This window comes from Phocoena sinus, chromosome 16 (assembly GCF_008692025.1).
Source record: "Phocoena sinus isolate mPhoSin1 chromosome 16, mPhoSin1.pri, whole genome shotgun sequence".
NCBI classification, from domain to species: Eukaryota; Metazoa; Chordata; class Mammalia; order Artiodactyla; family Phocoenidae; genus Phocoena; species Phocoena sinus.
This window is the reverse complement of record NC_045778.1, coordinates 60,515,251-60,536,892: the sequence shown is the minus strand read 5'-3', so window position 1 is coordinate 60,536,892 and position 21,642 is coordinate 60,515,251. Positions and strand designations below refer to the sequence as shown.

At 39.6% G+C, this 21,642-nt stretch overlaps 1 protein-coding gene across 1 annotated transcript in view; it reads right to left on the bottom strand.

The window, feature by feature from the left end:
- The window catches only part of CFAP58 (cilia and flagella associated protein 58), a 114,497-nt gene that overhangs the window by 67,594 nt on the left and 25,261 nt on the right, over positions 1–21,642 (bottom strand). The window contains exons 10-14 of the mRNA XM_032607596.1: positions 10,901–11,062; positions 10,097–10,243; positions 3,969–4,109; positions 2,995–3,218; positions 424–535 (exon numbers count right to left, since the gene is read on the bottom strand). Of these exons, the coding sequence (XP_032463487.1) occupies positions 424–535; positions 2,995–3,218; positions 3,969–4,109; positions 10,097–10,243; positions 10,901–11,062 (786 nt within the window). The remainder of the gene's footprint in view (positions 1–423; positions 536–2,994; positions 3,219–3,968; positions 4,110–10,096; positions 10,244–10,900; positions 11,063–21,642) is intronic.

Sequence of the window (21,642 nt, the reverse complement as noted above, 5' to 3'; positions counted from 1 at the left end):
CAAAAGCCCTATTTTCTTTGGGAAATAAAAGGGTGCAAGGGCCAATTGAAAGATGGCGAAGACGCTGGTAGCCAGCGCAGCTGAAGGCAATTAGCCATCCAAGACAAACAGGTAGCCGCAAAATAGCTGGTTGACCAAAAACTGCTTAAACAACAACAAAAAATAATAACAATCAATGTCAACTGGTGAGGCCAGTTCACAGCTTTCACTGGGTCTTCTTTAGGCAGAAAGGATTTTGTCCAAGACTTTTAAAAGCAAAACCCAAATCTGGAACAATCCAATTTACATTTGATCTAGCCTTGGATTTTAGGTGACAATGGCATAGCATTAAATAAAAACATGCTTCTTATTGTGCTTTAGGTAAGAAGACAAGCAGGTTAGAAGGAGGTTTGGGGGTGGGAGGAAGGCTCCCCCGAATGTTACCTCGAGCTTTCTCCATCTGTGCACATTCATGGGGTTCTCCAGCTCCTCCTCCAGGGCTCGGCATCTTGTCCTCTCCTTCAGGAATTCCCTTTGCGTGTGAAAAAGCTCCTGCCTGAATAAGACAAAGTTTCTTTTGCAAAGAAGTTCTGCACCCATTTGAATATCCTTTATGTGCCCACTACATCTTATACAAAAAGCTGGGATCAGAGAGACTTCAGGACCACTGAGACTAGCCTCCTAATCAGCGCAAGACACAGATGATGTCAATTCCTGCAGAGTGCAGACTTCAGCTTTAGCTTTACAAAAAAACAGTACCAGAGCTTCAGAATTATGATTCTGGATACCCAAGGAATTTTAGAAGTATATGGAAAGAAGAGGGAGGAGGTAAATTATGAGGATTTCAATATATTGTTCAGTGTGTCTAAATGTCTCCTACAGTAGCAGAAGAAAACAAGCCACATTCCACCATGAGGTATGGCATCTGAATGCAAGAGATTGAGGCTCAGGTGAGAACCTGACATCAATTAGGGCAGTGCATCACCACCCTGATGGCATACTGGAATCACCTGGGGAACTTGGGGAACCTGGGGAACAACATACCTTTGCCTGGACCCAACCCCCAAAGGGATTCTGCTTTAATGGGTCTAGCATGCAGCTCGGGTTTCATAGATTTTTTAAGTCCTGCTGGTAATTCTAATGTGCAGCCAGCATTGAAAAACACCAAATTAGAAGTGATCTTTTCTCTCATGTTCCACAACTACACAGATGGCTGAAAAAGTCCCGAAGAACTAGCTCTGGCTCAAACATACTTCTAAAATCTGTAGGAATCTCCAGTTAATAGGTAACGTGCTACAGCCATCCACAGTATCCAGTGAGCTGACTGCCACCCTATTGAAAGAGAAGCTCTGCTGGGAGGTGGAGAAGAGGCAAGCACTCGCGTTGACACGGGCAAGAGGATATAATTATCTGTCCTCATCTGCTGAGTGTGAGCAGATTACTAATACTAAGCCATCTCTTTTACTTAATTGCTTCATTTAAACCAATAACACAACTTCCCCTCATTAGCAAGACAAACCATTAGAAGTAACTGCATAATGTTCACTCAACAGGGAGCTCAAGCTGCTTAGAATTAAAACCATATTTTTGACACTACGATTTTCTAGAGTGTCATCAGCAGCAAAGGGCAAGACTATTAGCTACTATTATTGATGACTTCTTTTGTACCAGACTCTGTGCTCGGCATATTACGGTCCTTTTCGTGTTTAATTTTAACTGCAAGCCTTAAGCTCAGATAAGTGATTTGCCCAAGGTCACACAGCTTGTAGGTGACAAGTCTGAGATTGGAATTCATGCCTGCTTGCCTCCAATATTTTTATTGTCTTCCTATTATAAAGAAAGGTAAAATCTATTATCAACAAACCAGCAATGTTGACTGAGAATGGGTAGAATTTGGTCCTTTGCATATATAATAAAAATAACACATGGCTGGCAAGTTTAGTGATGGTCCTGGAGATCATTCGATAGCTACTTAGAATGAACCCATTTGTCTCCAAAATGTCAATGGTAGCATCTCTGGATAGTAAACTTATGAGAGATTTTCTAATCACGTCTTCATAATTTTTCTGCATGCCCCATGTTTTCTACAATGTATCTGTACTACTTTCATCGTCTGAAATATGAGCAACTCTTTAAAAGAAAAAATAGAGTATTGATCTGTCCAAGATGGTGGCAACTTCCCTTGCTCTTCCTGACCATATTCACTGCATTTAAATATCAAAACTATCTAATTCAATTAATTTAAGAAGTAGATCCAAACTGTGTCCTTGTCCCAAGGTGGCCAAGGATACTGTTCATCTACAAGTCTGTGGAGAATAAGATAGCTACTGTGAAAACACCAGACCTATTATGTGGTTTCCTGCAATTGCCTATATGAAATATGGTGATGTTTTCCCAAAGGGAAAGTAGATCTTGTGTAATGTAAGATTTAAAGCAAAGAGAAGGCACACTAAGCTCAAATGAAAGCCGCAGATGATAAAGCAAGAGTGAGATGCAAAATCTGGCCGCCTTCTAAGGAAACAGTTTTCAAACAGTGTAAAATTAAATTTTTCCCCTCTTTTCATTCTGCATGTTATTCCAAGAAAAAGACGTGCAGACGTTACCAGGATTCAATTTAAATATTGATGCTCCATTTCTTGCATACTGCCTTATTAAAGAAATTCTAAAAAGCTCACTGGGGGAATTTTTTTCTGAGTTGTAACTAGTTTGTGGTTATGATTTGACTTGAAATTTCTTTTTCTAAATCCAGAATAAAGTTTTCAAAAAATCCTTTTGCACTTGCTCATGTTCCCCTGAAAGGAAACCAGTTCATTTTTTGTGACATAGAATGGGCACGATATAGATTCTGGATTATGGAAAAGTTGTTCTCATTATCTGCTAATCATTTCAACATTAAAAAAATTATTTTATGCAACTTGATAAAGACCTTCAATGACCAACAGGAGGAACACAAGGTCATTTCAGGAGCTCCCCACAGAGTGCTGTGTGCTCAGCTCCCAGGGGGTCTTCTATTACCTGAGTTCGTCAACATTAGCCACACTCCTGGCAAGAATCCCCTTTTCCCAGCGAAGCTTCTTGATCTCAAGTTTGAGGATTCTCATGTCCTCCAACCTCTGGTTGTACTGGCTCTCGCCTTTATTCAGCACGGACTGCTGGATCTTGATCTTCTCGTAGAGCAAAGCCAACTCATCATTGCGCCGGACTAGCTGTGACCCAAGGATATCTCTCTCGCTGATGACCTAGAAAGGTAGGGAAGGGCACGGCCACCAGGGGACAAAAAGTCCCACGTTTCATCATGGCAGCAGCATTCAGTCTGTCAATGAACACCCATCCAATGGCCACATGTGCTAGGCACCCAGTGGGTGAGGCCCTGGAAATAGCCTGCTAGACAACCAACACTGGACTCCTCCCATGAGAGTTGGCAGCCTTGTTGGAAAGGGTACAACAAATAATCCATAATAATAATAATACAATAATCCTTGGCCCATGCCTGTTTGCTTGGTTGGTTTTCTCCAACACATTTTAAGTGTTTAAATTTGAATGCCTCTAGGGTGAGCTAACTCTTGCCAAGTTCTACTATTCCTTACTGTCTTGCATTAGCCAATGTCTCTTTTTCTTAACCTGCCAGATCTCTGAAAGCATTTAAGTTTCTAACCCCCAAATTATGTAATTATTCACTGTAATTACACACGGGCAATTATATTATGCTGGAATGTAAGCTCCCTGAGGACAGGGACCTTATTTTCTTGTTGGTCAGTGTATTCCCCAGAGCCTAGAGGAGTGGCTGACACACAGTAAGTGCTCATAAATAGGAGCTGAATAAATGAATGAATATTTCATAATTAATCAACAGAAGGTGGGCCTCTGGGGCTGTTCTTCTGAGAGACTGAAGGGAAGAGCTTGGAAAAGAATGAGGCTTTGTGAAGAGTTGCATCAATCAGTTGTGTCTGCTGATAAGGTCTGCAGGTCTGGTGAGGAGATGTTCTTACCTGGTCTAACTCCTTCTTCTGTCTCAGCCTCTCCCCATCAGCCTCGGCAATGATTCGCAGGAGTTTTCTCTCTTCGGCTTCCTGCTTTTCAATGAAGTGTTTGGTCTCCAATGCTTGTTGTCTCAGCTTCTGCAGCTCAGCCTGACAAAGAGTGAAAGACCAATTTCGCTCTGTAACAGCACAAACCAGGACGGCAGGGCCCAGATTTAGATGGACAGTGTGCTTCTTATACTTCCCTGTGATGTTTCATTTAGCATGGTTTGATCATCCTCACAAGCAAAGCAAGCTTCATACACACACACACACACACACACACACAGCCTGTAAAGAAACAACAGTGCACATTAAGGTGATCATGTTTTATTCTATGAGTTGTGCCCTTGAGGGATTTCCATCATTTTTCTATATAAGTATAGCAGGGACCTCATTGGTATTCAGCAGCAGTTCTCTTACCAGCTAAACATGGGGAAAATTCACAAATAGTACAGAGAAGGATGTGGGGAGCAGCATGGTGGGGGGTTGGGTGAGGGCAGCTCTGTATGTACCAGCTCCTATAACAGTCCTAACACCACCAGCATATCAACTGCAGAGATAAAGCCTATTACAAGCAACACTTAAATTAATAAAGATAGCAACCAAGGGTCTATCATATAAAACATCTTGATGGAACAGAAGAGATGTTATAGTATAAAAAGATATATAGATCCTACTCTTAAGACGATTACAGTCTAGATGAGAAGATAAGATATATAAGTATTATGCAAATATTAACAAGTCCAGGCAATAATGTTCCAGGATCTTTATTATCACACAGACAGTGAATTGATGCTACAGGAGGTCAGAGGACTGCAGTTGTTAGCAAGACTTCCTGGGAGAACTCAGATCTTGAGGCTCCTGAGGCTACATGGAAATCCTAAGAGTGATGGGGAAAGCATGCTATGAACTGGTAATTTTCAGAAGGAAAATTCCCCTCATCAAAGGACACATTTGCTTCAAGTCCACAAGTATATTTGTGGCTTACAATATCCCTGGCCTGATATTAGGTATTTTGCCTCAGTACTCTTATCCCCATTTCACAAATGCAATTACAGAGACAAAGAAAAGCAAATCAACTTGACCAAGGTCACACAGCTAATAAGTAGCAGAGTTGAAATTCCATCCTAGATCTTTTGATTCAAAGCTTTTGCCCCCTTTGCTATCACCACACAATAGTTCCAAGTCAAATACAGAAAATGAGTAAGACGTGAGGGATTCACCACCCATCGAAGATGACAAATATAACCAACTACACTACGGTGTGGAAATGCTCTCTACTGTGTGAAGAAGGACATGGGAGAACAGGAAAGAGGTCATATTTCTTCCTGGGGTTTAGAGGGAAAAATCAGTCAGGGTTTTCGCAGTTGACAGTTATTTCTAAAATGGAGAGGTATGTGCTGGGGAGAGAGCAGTCAATGGTCAGGCTTGTGTGAACAAAGGCAGGTAAACTATAAAGTACCTGGTGTGTTGACCGGACAGCAGAGCATCCAATGTGGCTGAGTTAGAGTATTAGGGAGGAAATAGCAGGAGGTAAGGCTGGTAAAACAGCTGAGCCAACCTGAGAAGGGCCCTGCATGCCATGTACTGTGGACAGTATGCAATGGGGAGCCACAAAGTTAATCATATTAAAGGAAAGAAGAATAAGTCTTCAAGAGCTTCCAAGCCCATACAGGAAGGACAGGTGGTATCACAACCAGGTCAACACAAGAAGGAAAAATGCAGGAAGAATTCTGCTTTCACCCATGCCTGAAATCACAAGGGAGATGACAAGACAATATTAAGGCTCCAACTTTTCGGACTTCCCTGGTGGTCCAGTGGCTAAGACTCCACGCTCCCAATGCAAGGGATCTGGGCTCAATCCCTGGTCTAGGAACTGGATCCCACATGCCGCAACTAAGAGTTTGCATGCTGCAACTAAAGATCTCACATGCCATAACTAAAAGATCCCATGTGCCGCAACTAAGACCTGGCACAGCCAAATAGATAAATATTTTAAAAAAAAAAAGGCTCCAACTTTTCAATGGCCTGCAGGTCAACAAGTGAAAATGAAAAAGTAATAATTTTCTCCTTCAAGAAAGTATTGGGTCCCCCACCTCCATCCACCCAGAAATGTCATTGGGATGATAGAACACCGAATATTTGCCAAGTGAGTGCCTGCGAACCAACCCAACTCTAGTTGCAGCCTGCCTCTAATCCATGAAGACCAAGAGTCATTAATTCCATAGCTCAGACTTATGCAAACAGTACAAGATACTATGCACCTAGCAAAAGACCTGTAATGTCACAAACTAAATGCAGCTAGCTACTATAAAACCCAGAGTTTCCTTTATGACGTTTTGTTTGTTCATTCATGAAATATATTTTGGTCCAGGGATAAGCAAAAGGAGATACTTAGTGAGAAAAGATCTGGTCTAGTATTTACCACTTTGGGGGATTGCCTGTTAGGAAAGAGAGTGAAGAACCAGCCTTTCTACTTCTATAATCATCTAAGGTGACAGGAAAGACAGCAATAAAATACCCGTTTGGCTCATGCTTTCTTTAATAAAACTTTTATTTTCCCAGATGTGTGACATTCACTTCCCTGTTCCTAAGTGCCGAGAGCTGATCAGAATCCATCAGCAGAACAAAATGAAATGGCTGTTATATTAAAATGCAATCAATGGTGTGTAAAAGTATCTGTCTGAAATGTAAAACCATTCATGTGTTTGGCATTGCTGGGTGTTTTTTTTCATAATATATCAAAATTCTGAGTGGTCTCCTTATGTCATAAATTTATGGGCTGTAAACAAGATGTGCCATTAGACGTTGGCAGCAAATGTTAACATCAACAAAATACCTTAGGTCTAATGCATTTAGCAGCTGTAAATCTGAGCTGTCTCATCCAGGAAAGATGGTAAGAACTACTGTGCACACAAAAGCTCATCAAGTAATGTTCTAGGTGGGACCCAAGGTATGAAGTTGTAATACAATGGCAGGACACACTCTTTCGTCACTGCCTCTACAATTTTACAGTTTTGTGACAGGTGTTGACAGAATATATATCATCCAATCTTGCTGCAGGCATAAGTCATATCTCAAGAATCTTACTTGAGGGAGTTGCACCCATTCATACAGGATCCCAACATTCACTGGGTTTCACAGAAACCATCTGTTTATTTCTAGCAGAACAAATAGGACCACCTAAAGTCTTCTGGCCATGAGAATAATTAGGCTTTCTCTCTGTCTCCCCCACTCTCCTCCGACAGTTCCCATCCGTGTCACTCTAGAGAGTCAACTAAGTACAAGGATATGGTGCCCTGAAGCCAGTTGCTAATGTGATGCTGAGCTCTGGACATAGAGAATTTGCTGCTGAATTATTCACCAAGAGTCAAAGTGCTGTCAGATTGATGTGGGATGATTGGGAGGTGACAAACAGAATCAAGAGCTTGTTAGGACTGGAAGGCAGACACTCCACATGAGACGGCCCCTTTAGTGCTGATGAAACAAGACGGGGACACAATGGACAGATGAACGCAGATGCAGCAACATCTACAAAGATCTACTGACATTCTGTCATAACCATCATGTGCCGACAATGTCTAGAATCCTGAGGAGTCAGGAGAGCCTGGTAGCAACTGAAAAGGAAAAAGGAACATGGAAGAAGCAAGACTTTTCTTTTGAGGGGGATGAATGAGGATGGGGATGACCTATTACAGACGATTGTTTGTCTGTCGAGTTGGAGAAGCAGTAAATTGGGTTGTCCTGTCAAAAGGCATCTCATGGTCTACCAAACAGGCTAGGGCTTGCCCTTCCAGGAGGGCTTATGTAGCCACATAGCTCTGTAGAACTCATAATAATAAACTACATGTCTCTCATGGAGCAGAGTTACTAGAAAATCTGCCCTCCCCTCCAGGGTTTTGGTTCGCGAACCTCAGATGCATGAAATCCAGAGACCTCTGTAAACGTGATTCATCTTTCAGGCTAAAAAAGTCAAGAGGCTAAATGAAACTCAACATTCAAGCTGTCACATTTTTCAAAAGAATGTCAAATGGGCTTAAGGATAGGCCAAAATTATCCAGTCAAAGCACCACTGCAAGTTCCCCTTGGATAACCTCAAATAATAAATCAAGGAGGCAGCCTTTTTCTGTTCCTAATTCTTGCCTTAATGGGAAAACCTGAGGAAAAGGCATCCTAGTTTCACAGCAAGTCCAAAGCAACCATCTTCCTATAATCGATGACCCAAAGCTATCCAGACCTAGGATTCCTCATTTAGAGCAGACTCTCTAGAGCAGAAGCCCTTTAATCATCTCTCTTATTCACAAGCTGCCAACTCTGCTGGCCCAGGACCAAAAAGCAGGACCCTATTATCCTTTATTTTATTATGATGCTTCTTTGGAGCTATGTGTGTAGATGTCTAATGAAGGAGGGTGTAATTGAAACCAATATTAACCAAAGTCAAACTAAGGAATCAGGAGTAATTGCTTTTTTGCATAGGACATTACTTATTCTAAAGCAGGATTTTGTCTACCTTGGACCCCATTATGCAGCAATAGTTAATCTTTTGAGAAGAGCATTACTTGGGAAAGTAAGAGATGAGGATCAATGTCATCCTCTGAAACGAAGAGATGATGTACCAAGTCAAGTTACACTGAAGCCTTGCTAACGTGGGTCCATGAGGCCTGTGGGTGAAGCAACGTTTACAATAAGATTCTTCTGCTTCAGCCCATAATAAATAAACCCCATCCCACTATAGACTCCAGGGTGGTACAGAAACATACTACCTTCTATAAAACTGTTTTCAAACAAGGAAAATAAGAACAAAGACACAGGATATTTTCAAATTTTACAAAATATATTTATGTTTCTTTATATGTAAATAAACTTTAGTACAGAATTTTCTGTTTTTTTCTGTCATGAACTAGAGTGGGGAGATGACAGTTTTAGGTAAATAAATCAATTAACATATCTCTATTGTAAAGGCACTTTTGTTACATTTTAATCTTTCTCAGACCTCATGTATCTTAATTTAATGTAGTAGTTCTGTTTCCATGAAGACCTATCATTAAGTTGACAAAACCTATTATTAAACTGAGAGTGCATAGGTCAATCTATGGCATCATGGAATCAAGGAAATTTGGCATTAAACCTGTCCAACACGAGATACACGTTTTCAAGATAGGAACTATCTCTGAAGTTAATTATATGCAGAAACTGAGGTAACCAGTCTCATTGTTTGTAGAAAGTTCCTGCAAGTGGCTCATAAACATATGCAAAAAATAAAAGTGGCATCATTCTCTTAGAAGTTCCTTTTTTAATTCTTCGGTCAAATGGATCAGAAGGGAAATCTACTGGATTGGATAGGAAAAGGAAAATACATTAGGTTTCGTGACTGTGTACAGTAAAACATTTAGTTCAAGGATTTGATATGGTATAATTATTTGGCATGTATTTTGGGGAAGAGTCTTTATATTATATTAGTAGACATAGAATGTTCTAAATTAGTAGATTTAAAAGTATATATCTTAGTAATACGTGTGAAGACAAAGGTGATTCCCTAGAGGAGTGGCTGCAAAGTTCTTAGATTCACAGAAGTAAGGTGAACAATGAACCTAGTTGAGGGCAAATCAAGTGAGGACAAAGCTTGACACCTGGTAGTTAATGATGCTGAGGGCAGCAAAGGCACATGCACATGAAGTAAATAAGGATTAGGACAGAGGGACAAAGGGTCCTGCCAGCATTGCCTTATAGAAGCCCCAGGGAGGAGTTTGGGAGGGTTGAGTACAGGCAAAGTGCTGGACTTGGGCTGTAAATGCAAAGAGATTGTGGTCAGCCTGAAAGTTCCAGGACTTCCTGGGACCTGCTAAGTTCTCTTGCACTGATGCCATGATAGCCATCACAGGTAAACGAGGTGCTCTGCATCTCCACCGGCCCCTCCCCATTCTACCTGAGAGCACTCCTCTAGGGAAGGCTGACCTGGAGGTGGTGGAGGTCATCCTCCAGGTGCTTTGGTTGTTTTTCCTGCCCCCTTACTCCCCTCCATGAGCACGGAGCCTGGCCCCAATAGGTCTAATAGATTGACTATTGGTTCATTGCTTTTATTATAAGGTCTGTACCTTCAACGTTTCCTTCTCCTTTTCTATGTGCTGTTGTTCCAGATGTAGCTTCACAAGTGCTGACTCCTTGGCTGAGATTTCTTCTTTCAATTGATCTACCTGATGAGTCATAATCTTTAATTTTCTATTCATTTCCGTTATTTCATCCTAACAGAATAAAAGGAGAAATGTTTGAAAGTGAATTAAATAGACATCACCATGCCTATGGAAGTTCAAAACACATTCAAGAGCTTTTAAGGGAGACTCACTCAAAACAATGGTCTCAACTGGGCTATTCCTTTGTATCTTGTGCCCATCAACCTCAAAGTGCTTTATAGCATTAACTCTCCAAATACTCTCATGAGATAAAGTATACATAATGAATATGTCATACACACACACACACACACACACACACACACACACACACACTTACTTTATTCTTCACTGTACAAGAGAGGAATTGGAATCACAACAAGCATTTTTAACTAAAAGATTACAAAGCAAAGCTCTGCAATTAAATGACAAGTGTATACTGCTCCCCTCTGAGTCATGGTAGCTATTAGCAGTTTTAAAAATTAGAAAGAGGAGAATGGCAATTCTACATAATAATTAAAACCAGCACCATGATCTTCGCATCCAATCAAGTTTCATTATTTCCATTTCAAACAATCTGACAGTTCTGCATAAACTGATCTCTTTCAGGTGAATTCCACGATATTTCTTTCTGCATCTATTTTAAATCCTGCCATTAGGATAACAGAAACTGCTTTAAACCCAGGATGGGGAAGAATCAAAATGTAAAGACATAAATATATTCTTTACCTGAGCTTCAACCAGATTTTTGCTATACAGATTCCTGTCTGACCGCACAGCTTCATACAGGTTCTGTTGCTGTTTTAATTTAGTCTCTGATTCAGCAATTTTTTTCCTGTAGTCAAAAATCTGCATTTCACGGACTTTTATGCCTTCCATGTTCATGAGGACCTGGAGGAGAAAGAAGTAATAAAGATGGTTGAATAGCCCATCTGTGGTTATCGGTTCAGGACAAACAGATTTTTTTATCGAAGGGTAGCTCGTAGAAATGCCAGCAATCAGAAAATGTGACTGTGGCTATAATCACTGCAGTACAACACAGACATTCAGCCCAGCTGATGAGGGGCACACATATACTTTATCTATGCCGGAGTTCTGCTCAAGCATGAAGGCTTAGCGCAGCTATTCTGTGATCACAAGAGGGAAAAGAAAGTAAAGAAATTCCTTCAATTCTGAAAACCTCTCTTGACCACCCCACCCACCAAAAAAGGAAAGAAAAAAAAAGAAGCACAGGCTTAAACAGATCTTAACACAAAGCACTAGGAAGGATAAGAGATAACTTAGCTGTTTGGCCATACTCATGGCTTTATAAGGTTGACCACGAGAAAGAAAAGTGGCCTTTGAACATTGATAGCGATCATAACACTGTCTTGCCAATGCAAACTCACTCCATCAGTGAAACCCAAAGGACTTCATAAAAATATGTGTTCTATTGTGCATGAAACACTTCTAGGCAAGATGAGATGCAAGAATTACTGCCTCGGGACTTCCCTGGTGGTGCAGTGGTTAAGAATCCGCCTGCCAATGCAGGGGACACGGGTTCAATCCCTGGTCCAGGAAGATCCCACATGCTGCAGAGCAATTAAGCCCGTGCGCCACAACTACTGAGCACGTGTGCCACAACTACTGAAGCCCATGTGCTTAGAGCCTGTGCTCTGCAACAAGAGAAGCCACTGCAATAGGAAGCCCGTGCACCGCAACGAAGAGTAGCCCCTGCCCATTGCAACTAGAGAAAGCCCATGTGCAGCAATGAAGACCCAACACAGCCAAAAAAAAAAAAAAAAAAAAAAAGAATAACTGCCTCCTTTTTGCAAGTATGAAGAACTGAGGCCTGAAATTCTACCATGAGCCTATACCTCTCAACAAGCAATCCATACAGTAGAAATAAGGTAATCATGACTCTCAGCTGCAATGGCCACAGAAATTGATTTTCTAAGGACAAACTTCTTCAAAAATTCCTTAAGAAAAAAAAAATTTAGCAGGAAGACTGATTAAATCAATGGAGCTTATGATCTAACAACAGTTAGAACACACAGGAGAAAATTCTTAAGAATATTTCACTGCATTTCAGTGGAGTTCTCTTAATTAATGATTACAGTTGAAAGAAATAAGCAGAGCAATATGACAGAGAAGGAAAGAAGGGTTTCCTCTAAAGAAGAGGCACTTTACCTAGAACCTAAAGGTCAAAAAGGACCTAGGCCTTTTGCCACGCCGATACTGTGAATCAGGTGCGGACCATCTGTGAGCATCACGTTCCCAAGCCACTGCACGAGGGAATTCTTTTACTCCACTTGTGGAGTTAGTATTCCAGAAAATATACTTCAAGAAACCCTCTTCTAATGTCTTCCCATTAGAGTTAATGATGGCTGGTGTTTAACATATTTTCCTTTATATCGTTAAATAAACACCTTTCAAAGTTTTCTTAGGCTTATATTTAAGGAGGGATGGGATTAAATTTTAGTCAGTGTCTTTTTAGCACATATTATTTTGCACTACATTATTGGGTCTACTGATTTAATATACTTAGTAATAAATATTTCCTTTTACAAGTATTTTATTTCTTTATACATAGTCCCATGTGCCACAGTTCTACATGAATGCATAAATGGAAAACATACCTTTATTTTCTTTTCCTTATTTACTTGGACCTTCCTTCTCCCTTCAACCTACATCAATCCCTCATTGATACATAAAGTAACCAGGTTAATAATCTACTATGTGTTCTTCCAAATTTTCTTTGAATTCTGCATATTCTATTCAGGTCTACTAATGTCATCATTATAACATCATCATAACAATAGCTAATATTTCTCAGGTACTTTCTATATACCAAGAATTTTACATGTATTAACTCACTTAATCTTCACAAAAATCCTATGAGATGTGCATTATCATCATCCCACTTTCACAAACAACTGAACTCACAAACTGAACTCAGTTTCACAAACTGAACTCAAAAGAAGTAATATAGTTCATAGCTGTTCAACTAGTGAATATACAGATACAGGGATTTGTTTGTTTTCCTTTTGCTTTTTGAGTTTGGTCTTTATTTTTTAGCAAAATGGGATCCTCTTATATACCTTTATGCACCTTGATTTTTATCACTTAATAATACTTCGCGGAAATCAGGTGGATTAGCTCTAATTCATTCTCTTTGAAGGGGACATAATGCACTACAGTGTGGATGAACCATCATATACTCAGCTCCTCCCCTCTGATGGGCATTCACTTGGTTTCCACTTTTTTGCCTCTCTGAGCCATGCTGCAATAAACATTTTATACATGTGTCCCTATGCACTTGTCCTTTTACTTCTATTGAGATGGATTCCCAGGAGTGGAATATCTGGCTCAAAAGACATATATATTTTTAACTTTAATAGATATTGCTAGATTGCTTTCCAAAATGGCTGTAACACTTTACATTTCCATACCACCAGCAATAGTTTTCTTAATAGAAAACTATCCTTGCAGTTGCAGGATAAACCCTCTTTGGTCATACTGGATGATTCTTTTAATGCACTGTTGAATTCGGTTTGCTAGAATTTAGGATGCTGCATACCTATTCATAAGTGACCTAAGTCTAAAGCTTTCTTTTTGTTTCTATTTCAATATCAAGGTTTCTGCTTGTTTCAACGAGTGAGCAGAGTACGCTTCTGTTCACTCATTCATCCACTCACCTTCTTATTCATTCACTCACGGAACATGCATTGAGGACCCATCTATGACAGGCACTGTAAAAGCACTAGTGATGTAAAGAAGAATAAGATGCATTCCCTACCCTCAAGTTCACCTCTAGTGAGTGACTCCACCATAAAACGGATAATCAAGGAATGGATACAACCAATAATCTGAGATACGCATAGGGTGTTATGACAGAATTAAACACTGGGAGGTTAATAGGATGGTCATTCACATCTTATCTAAGAAGTTAATATTTGGTATTTACATAATTTGTGAGAACCACCTCTCCCTTCTTGTTCCTCAATCACCCCAGCCAAGGACTCACCCCAAGCTCTCTCCTCGGCCTGGAGTCTTTGTTCATTATCACAGCAGAAGGCAGGAGTTACGTCAGTATAGTAATGCCAATCAATATTACCCCAAAGAATATACAGTACATTTTTCTAAATTCTCACACACACACAAATTTATATAGCCTGAGAATTAACTGATTCTTCAAAGTTTGAAGGAACTCAATTCTAAAATAATTAGGTCCCCAGTGACAGTGCTGGAGCTAATTCTCTCTCAGCCTTTTTGGTGGCTTCCATGGTTATTAATCTTTCTATGGTTTCTACTTCTCCTTGAGTCAAGCCTCGATGTGTGTACATATTTTCAAGAAAATTATCTATTTCAACCAATCTTTTAAATTTATGCAACCAGAGTTGTACAAAGTATTTTTATATGATTTTGCTGTTTTATTATTATTAATTGCTATCACTCACTTTGTGTGGAAAGAAAATGGCCCAAGGTAAGAATGTATACAGACTCCGTGATGAATGGCTTGCATCATTGGTTGTGGGGCTGGAACAAAATTAGAAAATCTGAGAAGAGGAGGTCTGGAGAAGAGGCACATGGACAGATCTGAAATGAAAAGAAATCCCACTCCTTCCTCCATCATTTTTTTTGATCTGTACCTTTAGAATCCTTAAAAATGAGTAGCAGGTGGCCTTTTAATGTACTACCACTAGGAACTAAAATGTATAAGTTAAGAACAAATGTGAAACCTAAATAAGGTATCCATTCCTGGATCTGTTACTTGTTTGATTTTTTAAAAGAAAGGGACTATCTCAGCCCAAAATTTAGCCTTTCTATGGACATGACCACCCTTGTTGGGGTCAGTGAAATGAATAGATTGAAAATACTTTGAAGAGCATCATCAGCATTCAGAATATCAAGCAGCACATCAGAGAAAAGAAAAAAAATTACTTGTTCAATCACTTTGGGAGATATTACAGCAAGAATAATCCTTCGCACAGACAGAATCATGCTCCAGAGAAAGGATGCAGACAAGGACATTTCTTTTTTGGGCACCCAGCTAGCAGGGTCCATCTTTCTGCAAACAACAATGCACAAAATCAAACTTGCTTCTGGATTGTTAAAGCTGGGAGTAATAGGAACCCATCATGATACCAAGAAGATCAAGGGTATTTCATTTAAATGACAACGAAAATTGTAAAAGTATTGAAACAAAGGGAAAAGACAATTCACAAAGCAATTCAGTTCTAAGTGTTGGGGCTCAATTTGTTTTGATGGAAATCATTCAAACCAATGTCACACAGAGGTTCAAATCCTGAAAATTCATAAAATATGTGGAGTGTTAAATAGAGGCAAAACCCTTAATCAGCATAATGTCCCCAGTTTAAAAGGATATATCAGAGAATGTAGAATGCCAGCTATGGGGCTGGAGCTTGATTAATTGATTACACTTTAGATACCTCAAACCAACTCATGAGCTAAATCACAACCAAATATAGAAAGTTTTATTATAGCCAGAGGATTGGAGATCCTAGCACGTGGAGGCCTGCTTCAGAGTGCACTATCACGGTACAATCTCAGTTTATAACCTACTACCTTTTCTTTTTCTGTTAAAACAAGCTGCCAATAGAAACGAGTGAGATAAAAATCAATAACGCGTGCTGGAAATCTGCAGCCATAGTCAAAACGGCATATGGACTTAGGCAGGATGAGAAAGTGGGCCATTGAATTCGGAATCCTCTAACTTGCATTTAATGAAATATCAGTACAATAAACTCAAAGTTTTTCTGACTTGATATCAATGGTTTCAATGCTGACAACGCCTTTACCTCCATAATGAAACTGGAAAACTCACTCTCAAAAAAAACAAAGAAAAAAAACTATATGCCCAGCCATGTGAAATTTTAAGTCTTCTCTGTTTTTCTTGCTTTCTTATTTTATCCCCTATCTCAAATTTAGAGAGGCATATCCATTTTTCTATCTGCTTTTAATAACATGTTATGGTACAAAATGAGGGATATAATATCTGCCTCGGAGGGCTATTATGAGGATGTAAGTGAGAAAAAATATATTTATGCCATCAGAGAAGTACCAGGCATATCATAATTTAATCATTTAATAAATGTTAATAGATTATCGTGATAGGTTAACATTATGTGATATTATATAATATTAGCACTTAACAAATCAATTTGATTTTCTCTATGGATCAAATCCTGTTCTCCTGCGGGGAAATAGTGATCCACAGTATACTTCTTTTATTATAACACGAAAAAGTTAAAATTTGTGTATGTCCCCTTGAAGGCTCTCTCTAAGGTTCTAACCCTATTAAAGATGCTCTGTATAAAAAACTTCAAATTAATATTGAAGAAACAGAAGTTTCATTTTATGATGAAGTACGTATTCAGTGAACAATATCTCTTTGATCAACTTTTGCTATCCTCACTTACTTCCAAGTCCTTGCAAGCACATTATTCATTTCTTGGAAACTCTGTCTAGAAGAGCTTTGCCTGACACTGTTATAGGCAAATAGACAGCTAAGAAACTTGTAGGTAGGGATTCATTGTGAAAAACGCTTTTTGGCATATAAGCTGTCTGTTATATAAGCTGTTATATTTTGGCATATAACCAAAAATAAATTAATTAAAAAAACTAAAGACGTCTTCCCTTGGCTTACAGATAATTAAAGCCAAGCGAGAAACAAATGCTGGTCTTTTCCTGTGGTAACCATGTCACAAGTAATTACATACGGCATCAAGTACCTCCCCCTGCATCGCACGCCTCTGCTTTGAGAACTGACTTGGTGCTGCTGGTGTGTGGGTTCTGCGCAGGCCTCCCTGGTGGCCCGGCCTCCCTTCGTTAGCTCCGGGGCACTGAAACTACGGGAAAACAGGAGCAGGTGGTCCAGAGTGGGCAGTGACCTAGGAGAGGGCTGACAGTTTTTACTTTTAGACAAGTAAGCAATGAAAAAGTGTTCATGACTGTTCCCTTTGCAGAACTCTCCCTTCAGGTTCGAACTTGGAACTTGCCCGCTTTGGTCATGTATTTTATGCCCTTAAAGGGTTTGTACTTCTCTCCATACATATCCAGACGATTCACCCTGAGTCCAGAAATGGCCAGCTGCTGGATCTTAAACTGCAGGTTAATCGTGGGGTTCTCATCGGGTTTGGAAGCTCCAGCCTGGGAGGTGATAGCCAGAAGAAAAAGGAGGGGTCCTAAAATGAGCCAAATGCATAATGTGCAAAATGTTCCCCGGATTTAATAATTAACTGGAAATGATTTTACCTAGAATTTATAAAAGTCTACAAAAGAAGTAAATATGGTGGACCACAACTTCTGATGCCGTTCCTGGTGCCTCTCAATTTACCCGAATAATAAAATTCACAGTGCAGCAGAGGAAAACCCATGAAGATAAGACAGGAATAAAGACACAGACCTACTAGAGAATGGACTTGAAGATAGGGGAGGGGGAAGGGTAAGCTGCGACAGAGCGAGAGAGAGGCATGGACATATATACACCACCAAACGTAAGGTAGATAGCTAGTGGGAAGCAGCCACATAGCACAGGGAGATCAGCTCGATGCTTTGTGACCACCTAGAGGGGTGGGATAGGGAGGGTGGGAGGGAGACGCAAGAGGGAGGGGATATGGGGATATATGGGTACATATAGCTGATTCACTTTGTTATACAGCAGCAACTAACACAACAATGTAAAGCAATTATACCTCAATAAAGATGTAAAAAAAAAAAAAAGCGCTGCAACATTGTAGTAGATTGTTTTACGGTTCCGTGAATATTCGCTCCTAGCACCTCTTGCCCTTGCTGTTGAGGGTGGGCCTGGACATGTAACTTGCCATAGTCAATGGGGTGTCAGAGAACATTTGGCTAGTAGAGAATCGTGAAATGTGCTTGCATGGTTGGGTCTGTCCTTGGCGTTCCTTTCTTTCTCCATGAGAATACCATGTATTCTGGAGGATGAGAAACATATAGAGCAAATCTGGACCCAACCCACAGCCCAGGCCAAGCCCAGGCAAGCTCAGCCTACAACAGCTGATGCTAGTCAACTGCAGGTGTGAAAGCGAGCAATAAGTGCTTGTTTTTGCATGCCAGTGAGATTTGGTGTTTATTTATTATGCAACAATATTGTGGCACATGTTGACTGAGACAAACACATAAAGAAAGGGTTTGGGATTCTGAGCCATCCAATTCTGGCACAAAAAACAGGATCTTCTTTCTCATTTGCAAATGCCAAGTTAAATTAATAAAATGTAATGTAGGGCTTTCAGCATCTTAGATGGCACTTTTTTTCTCTAAATGAAAAGAGCTAGAAAGCGAATGTTGACACTGTTTTTGCAGCCCAGAAGGAAGAGGACATCAGGCCAGAAGTCACTCACAGCTAAAATTGCCAAAGATAATTTAGATAGCATTGTCCATTATGGCAACCTATTTCAAATGAATTTAAAGGAAGGCAGACCCATAGTGATAAACAGATTACTGAAGAAGAATTTAATATAGATACCTAAAGTTAAATCTTTGACTAGTTGATTCAGATGTCTAATTATGCTTTCCATACACTCTTTCAAAATATATTTGAGTACCTATTTAGTGAATAAGTAACACAAAGAGCTCAAAATTGAAGGAGACTTGCCCTTAAGGAAACTTGTAAGTAGCATGAGGCAGACGCAGAAATGCAAAGACGGTAATAACATCAGATTTCTTCAACTGCCAGAGAGGGGAACCAAGTACAGATGGGTTAGAAAACATTTTTAATAAAGCTCCTTGGGAAACGTAGGATTTTATTGGTCCCTGACTGAAAGGCAAAGTTTTTTTTAATATTTTTTCTTTCTTTTGGTCAAGATACTAAAGTAATACATATTCACTTCAGAAAATTGTAAAAATACAAAAAGCACAGAAGAGGGAAATTAAAACAATCTGTATCCCTACCACTCAGCGATAAGTAGTATTCACATGGTGGTGTGTTACCTTCCACTCTTTTTCCTTTTTTTAAAAAAAAGGCAAGTAAGCTTCTGCTTTTTCTTCTTGCCTAATTCTCAGAGAGTACTTTTCTGCATCACTGTGTGTGAAACAATACACACACAACTTTCTCCCAGAGCAAGTCTCTGTAAGATTCTCCTGTCACTGATTTTGCCTGACACATACTCAATCCGCATGTACAGTTCTTTCTTCATTTCCAGAAAATATGTTCCGTTACATCTTTGACTTGGGGCTCAGTTCCTCCATCAGAGACCAACAATCTGTAGATTGGTTTATGTTCCCTGTCCTTCTTATCTCTTATCTTCTCTTCAATCATTTTTATCTTTTCTTTCCACCTGCATTCTAGGAGAACTACTCAAGTTTGCACTCCACTATTTTCCACATCAATTCTGTTCTTTACTAACTTCAATGTGGATTTTAAATCTGCTATTGCTTGCTTTTGTTTGGTTTGGGGTTTGTGTGTATTTTAGTCTCTTTACAACTGTTCCTTATTTTATCCATCACTTCCTTTCTGTTTCATCTCTGCTTTATCATAGAGGTAATGTCATCTTGGACTTATAACCCAGATGATAGTCCTCTGTCCTGTCAGGGTCACTGTGTTCTTAACCACAACAGAACATCTAGAATCTTCATTCTGTGTGCTAGGAAGACCAACATCCCACCTAGTATCTCCAAAAATTCTTAGAGGAATTATATTTCTCCTATTCACTGTGGCTTTGATTTCCTGTTTCCATAGAATTCCGGATTCTCAATTGGCACTTTTCTCTGGCACATACTGTCCCTTTTCTGAGATTTGTTACCTCACATCCCTCACCACCCCATCCCTGACCCCACAAAGCACAATCCAGCCACTGGGTTGATGCAGCAGACTGTCACCAAAGGTTTCAGGTACAGAGCACAGTAAAGAACTTAAAACCAACCTTCGGACATCCCATTCTTAGCAATTCCTTGGTCATTCCTGCTCTGAGAACTGGTCAGCTCTTCCAGAAGAGCCCAGCCTACTGCCTCGCTGTTGGTGTTGTCTGCTCTTCTCTCTCATCCTCTCCTATCTCCCCCCATTTCCTGCTCACCACCACCCCTCCCCTTCTCAATTGCAAGCAAATTCAAGGGACTGTGAGTTGAGGTCCAGGTAGATTTTCCTCAATTCACCTCTATTGGCTTTAAAGTTCTCATCCAGTCTCTTTCTTCTATTTTAGCATCAGGCTTTATTTTGGCCTTAGTGTTTGAGACTGTTAAAACTTTTCATCTATGTCTGTACCTTATTGACATTTAACAAGAAGTTGAAAATAGCTACATTCAAATGCCACTTTGAACAAAAATTCTGGGCTGTTCATCAACAAATTTATTTATTTATTTACTTGCTTATTTATGAGATGTTTCATAGCATTTACTATCTGCCAGAGATCATTCTAAATGCTTTATAATATTACCTCATTTAATCCTCACCACCACCCCATCTGCACACAGATGAAAGTTAGGTCAAACCATATTAATAACTTTGCATTTTGTTTTTATCAGATTCATACTGTGACCATGTTCCCCATTTAAAAAATATTTTTCAAAAACATGATTTTAATGGTACATAGCAAATTTGCACAATTTATTTTGAAGAATATTCTTTTATAAAAATCTTTGCATTATTGTTTTTTCATATATTCAGTTTTTACAAAAGAAATTGCTGGGTCAAAAGGATAAGCCTGGAACAACTCACTTTAGAAGTAGATCAAAATATCAGTTTCATGACATCTTCCCCACCCCTGGTATTATTCCTCAACTCCCTATAAACAGAATGCACGAAAGGGAACTTTCTGTTTCTGGGAATGAGGGGTGTGTGTGTGTGTGTGTGTGTGTGTGTGTGTGTGTGTGTGACAGTAAAGAAAGAAATAAATATGGGAAGGTGTTAAAAAGACATATATGTTTCTAATAAGAAGTCTAGAGGTGACACAAGTTGCTGTGGCAACTGATATATGCTGTCAGGGGTTAAGTAAGAGAGAAAAATTATAGTCGATAAAGAACATTTTAAGAACTCGTGCTTAAATTGTTTAGGTAAGACATTATGTAACCTTGTGCAGTTAAACATCAGAAACTGTGAAAAACTGTTACCAGCAAAACTTGGTACCAGTATCTCTCCTTTACAATGAAACAGAGAGAAATATACAATCCTATGTTAAAATCAGTGGCAGTATTCTTTTTATCACTCATCATCTATCTATTTGTTCAACAAACACTTTTTCAGCACCTACTATTTACCAGCATGCTGAAAATGAAAAAAAGAATGAGATAAAGTCCTTGCTCCCAAGAACTCACTATAAAGTAGGGAAGACAAAGGTACAAATAATTACACTAGAAGATGATAAGTGCCATTCCAGAGACATCAACAAACCAATAAAGTAGGAAGTGACTAGTTCTGCCTAGGGAGTCAAAACAGGCTTGACCCCAGAAATGAGCATGTGAGCTGGGTATTGAATAAGAATTTTCCACGCAGAGAAGGGAAGAAAGGCCTT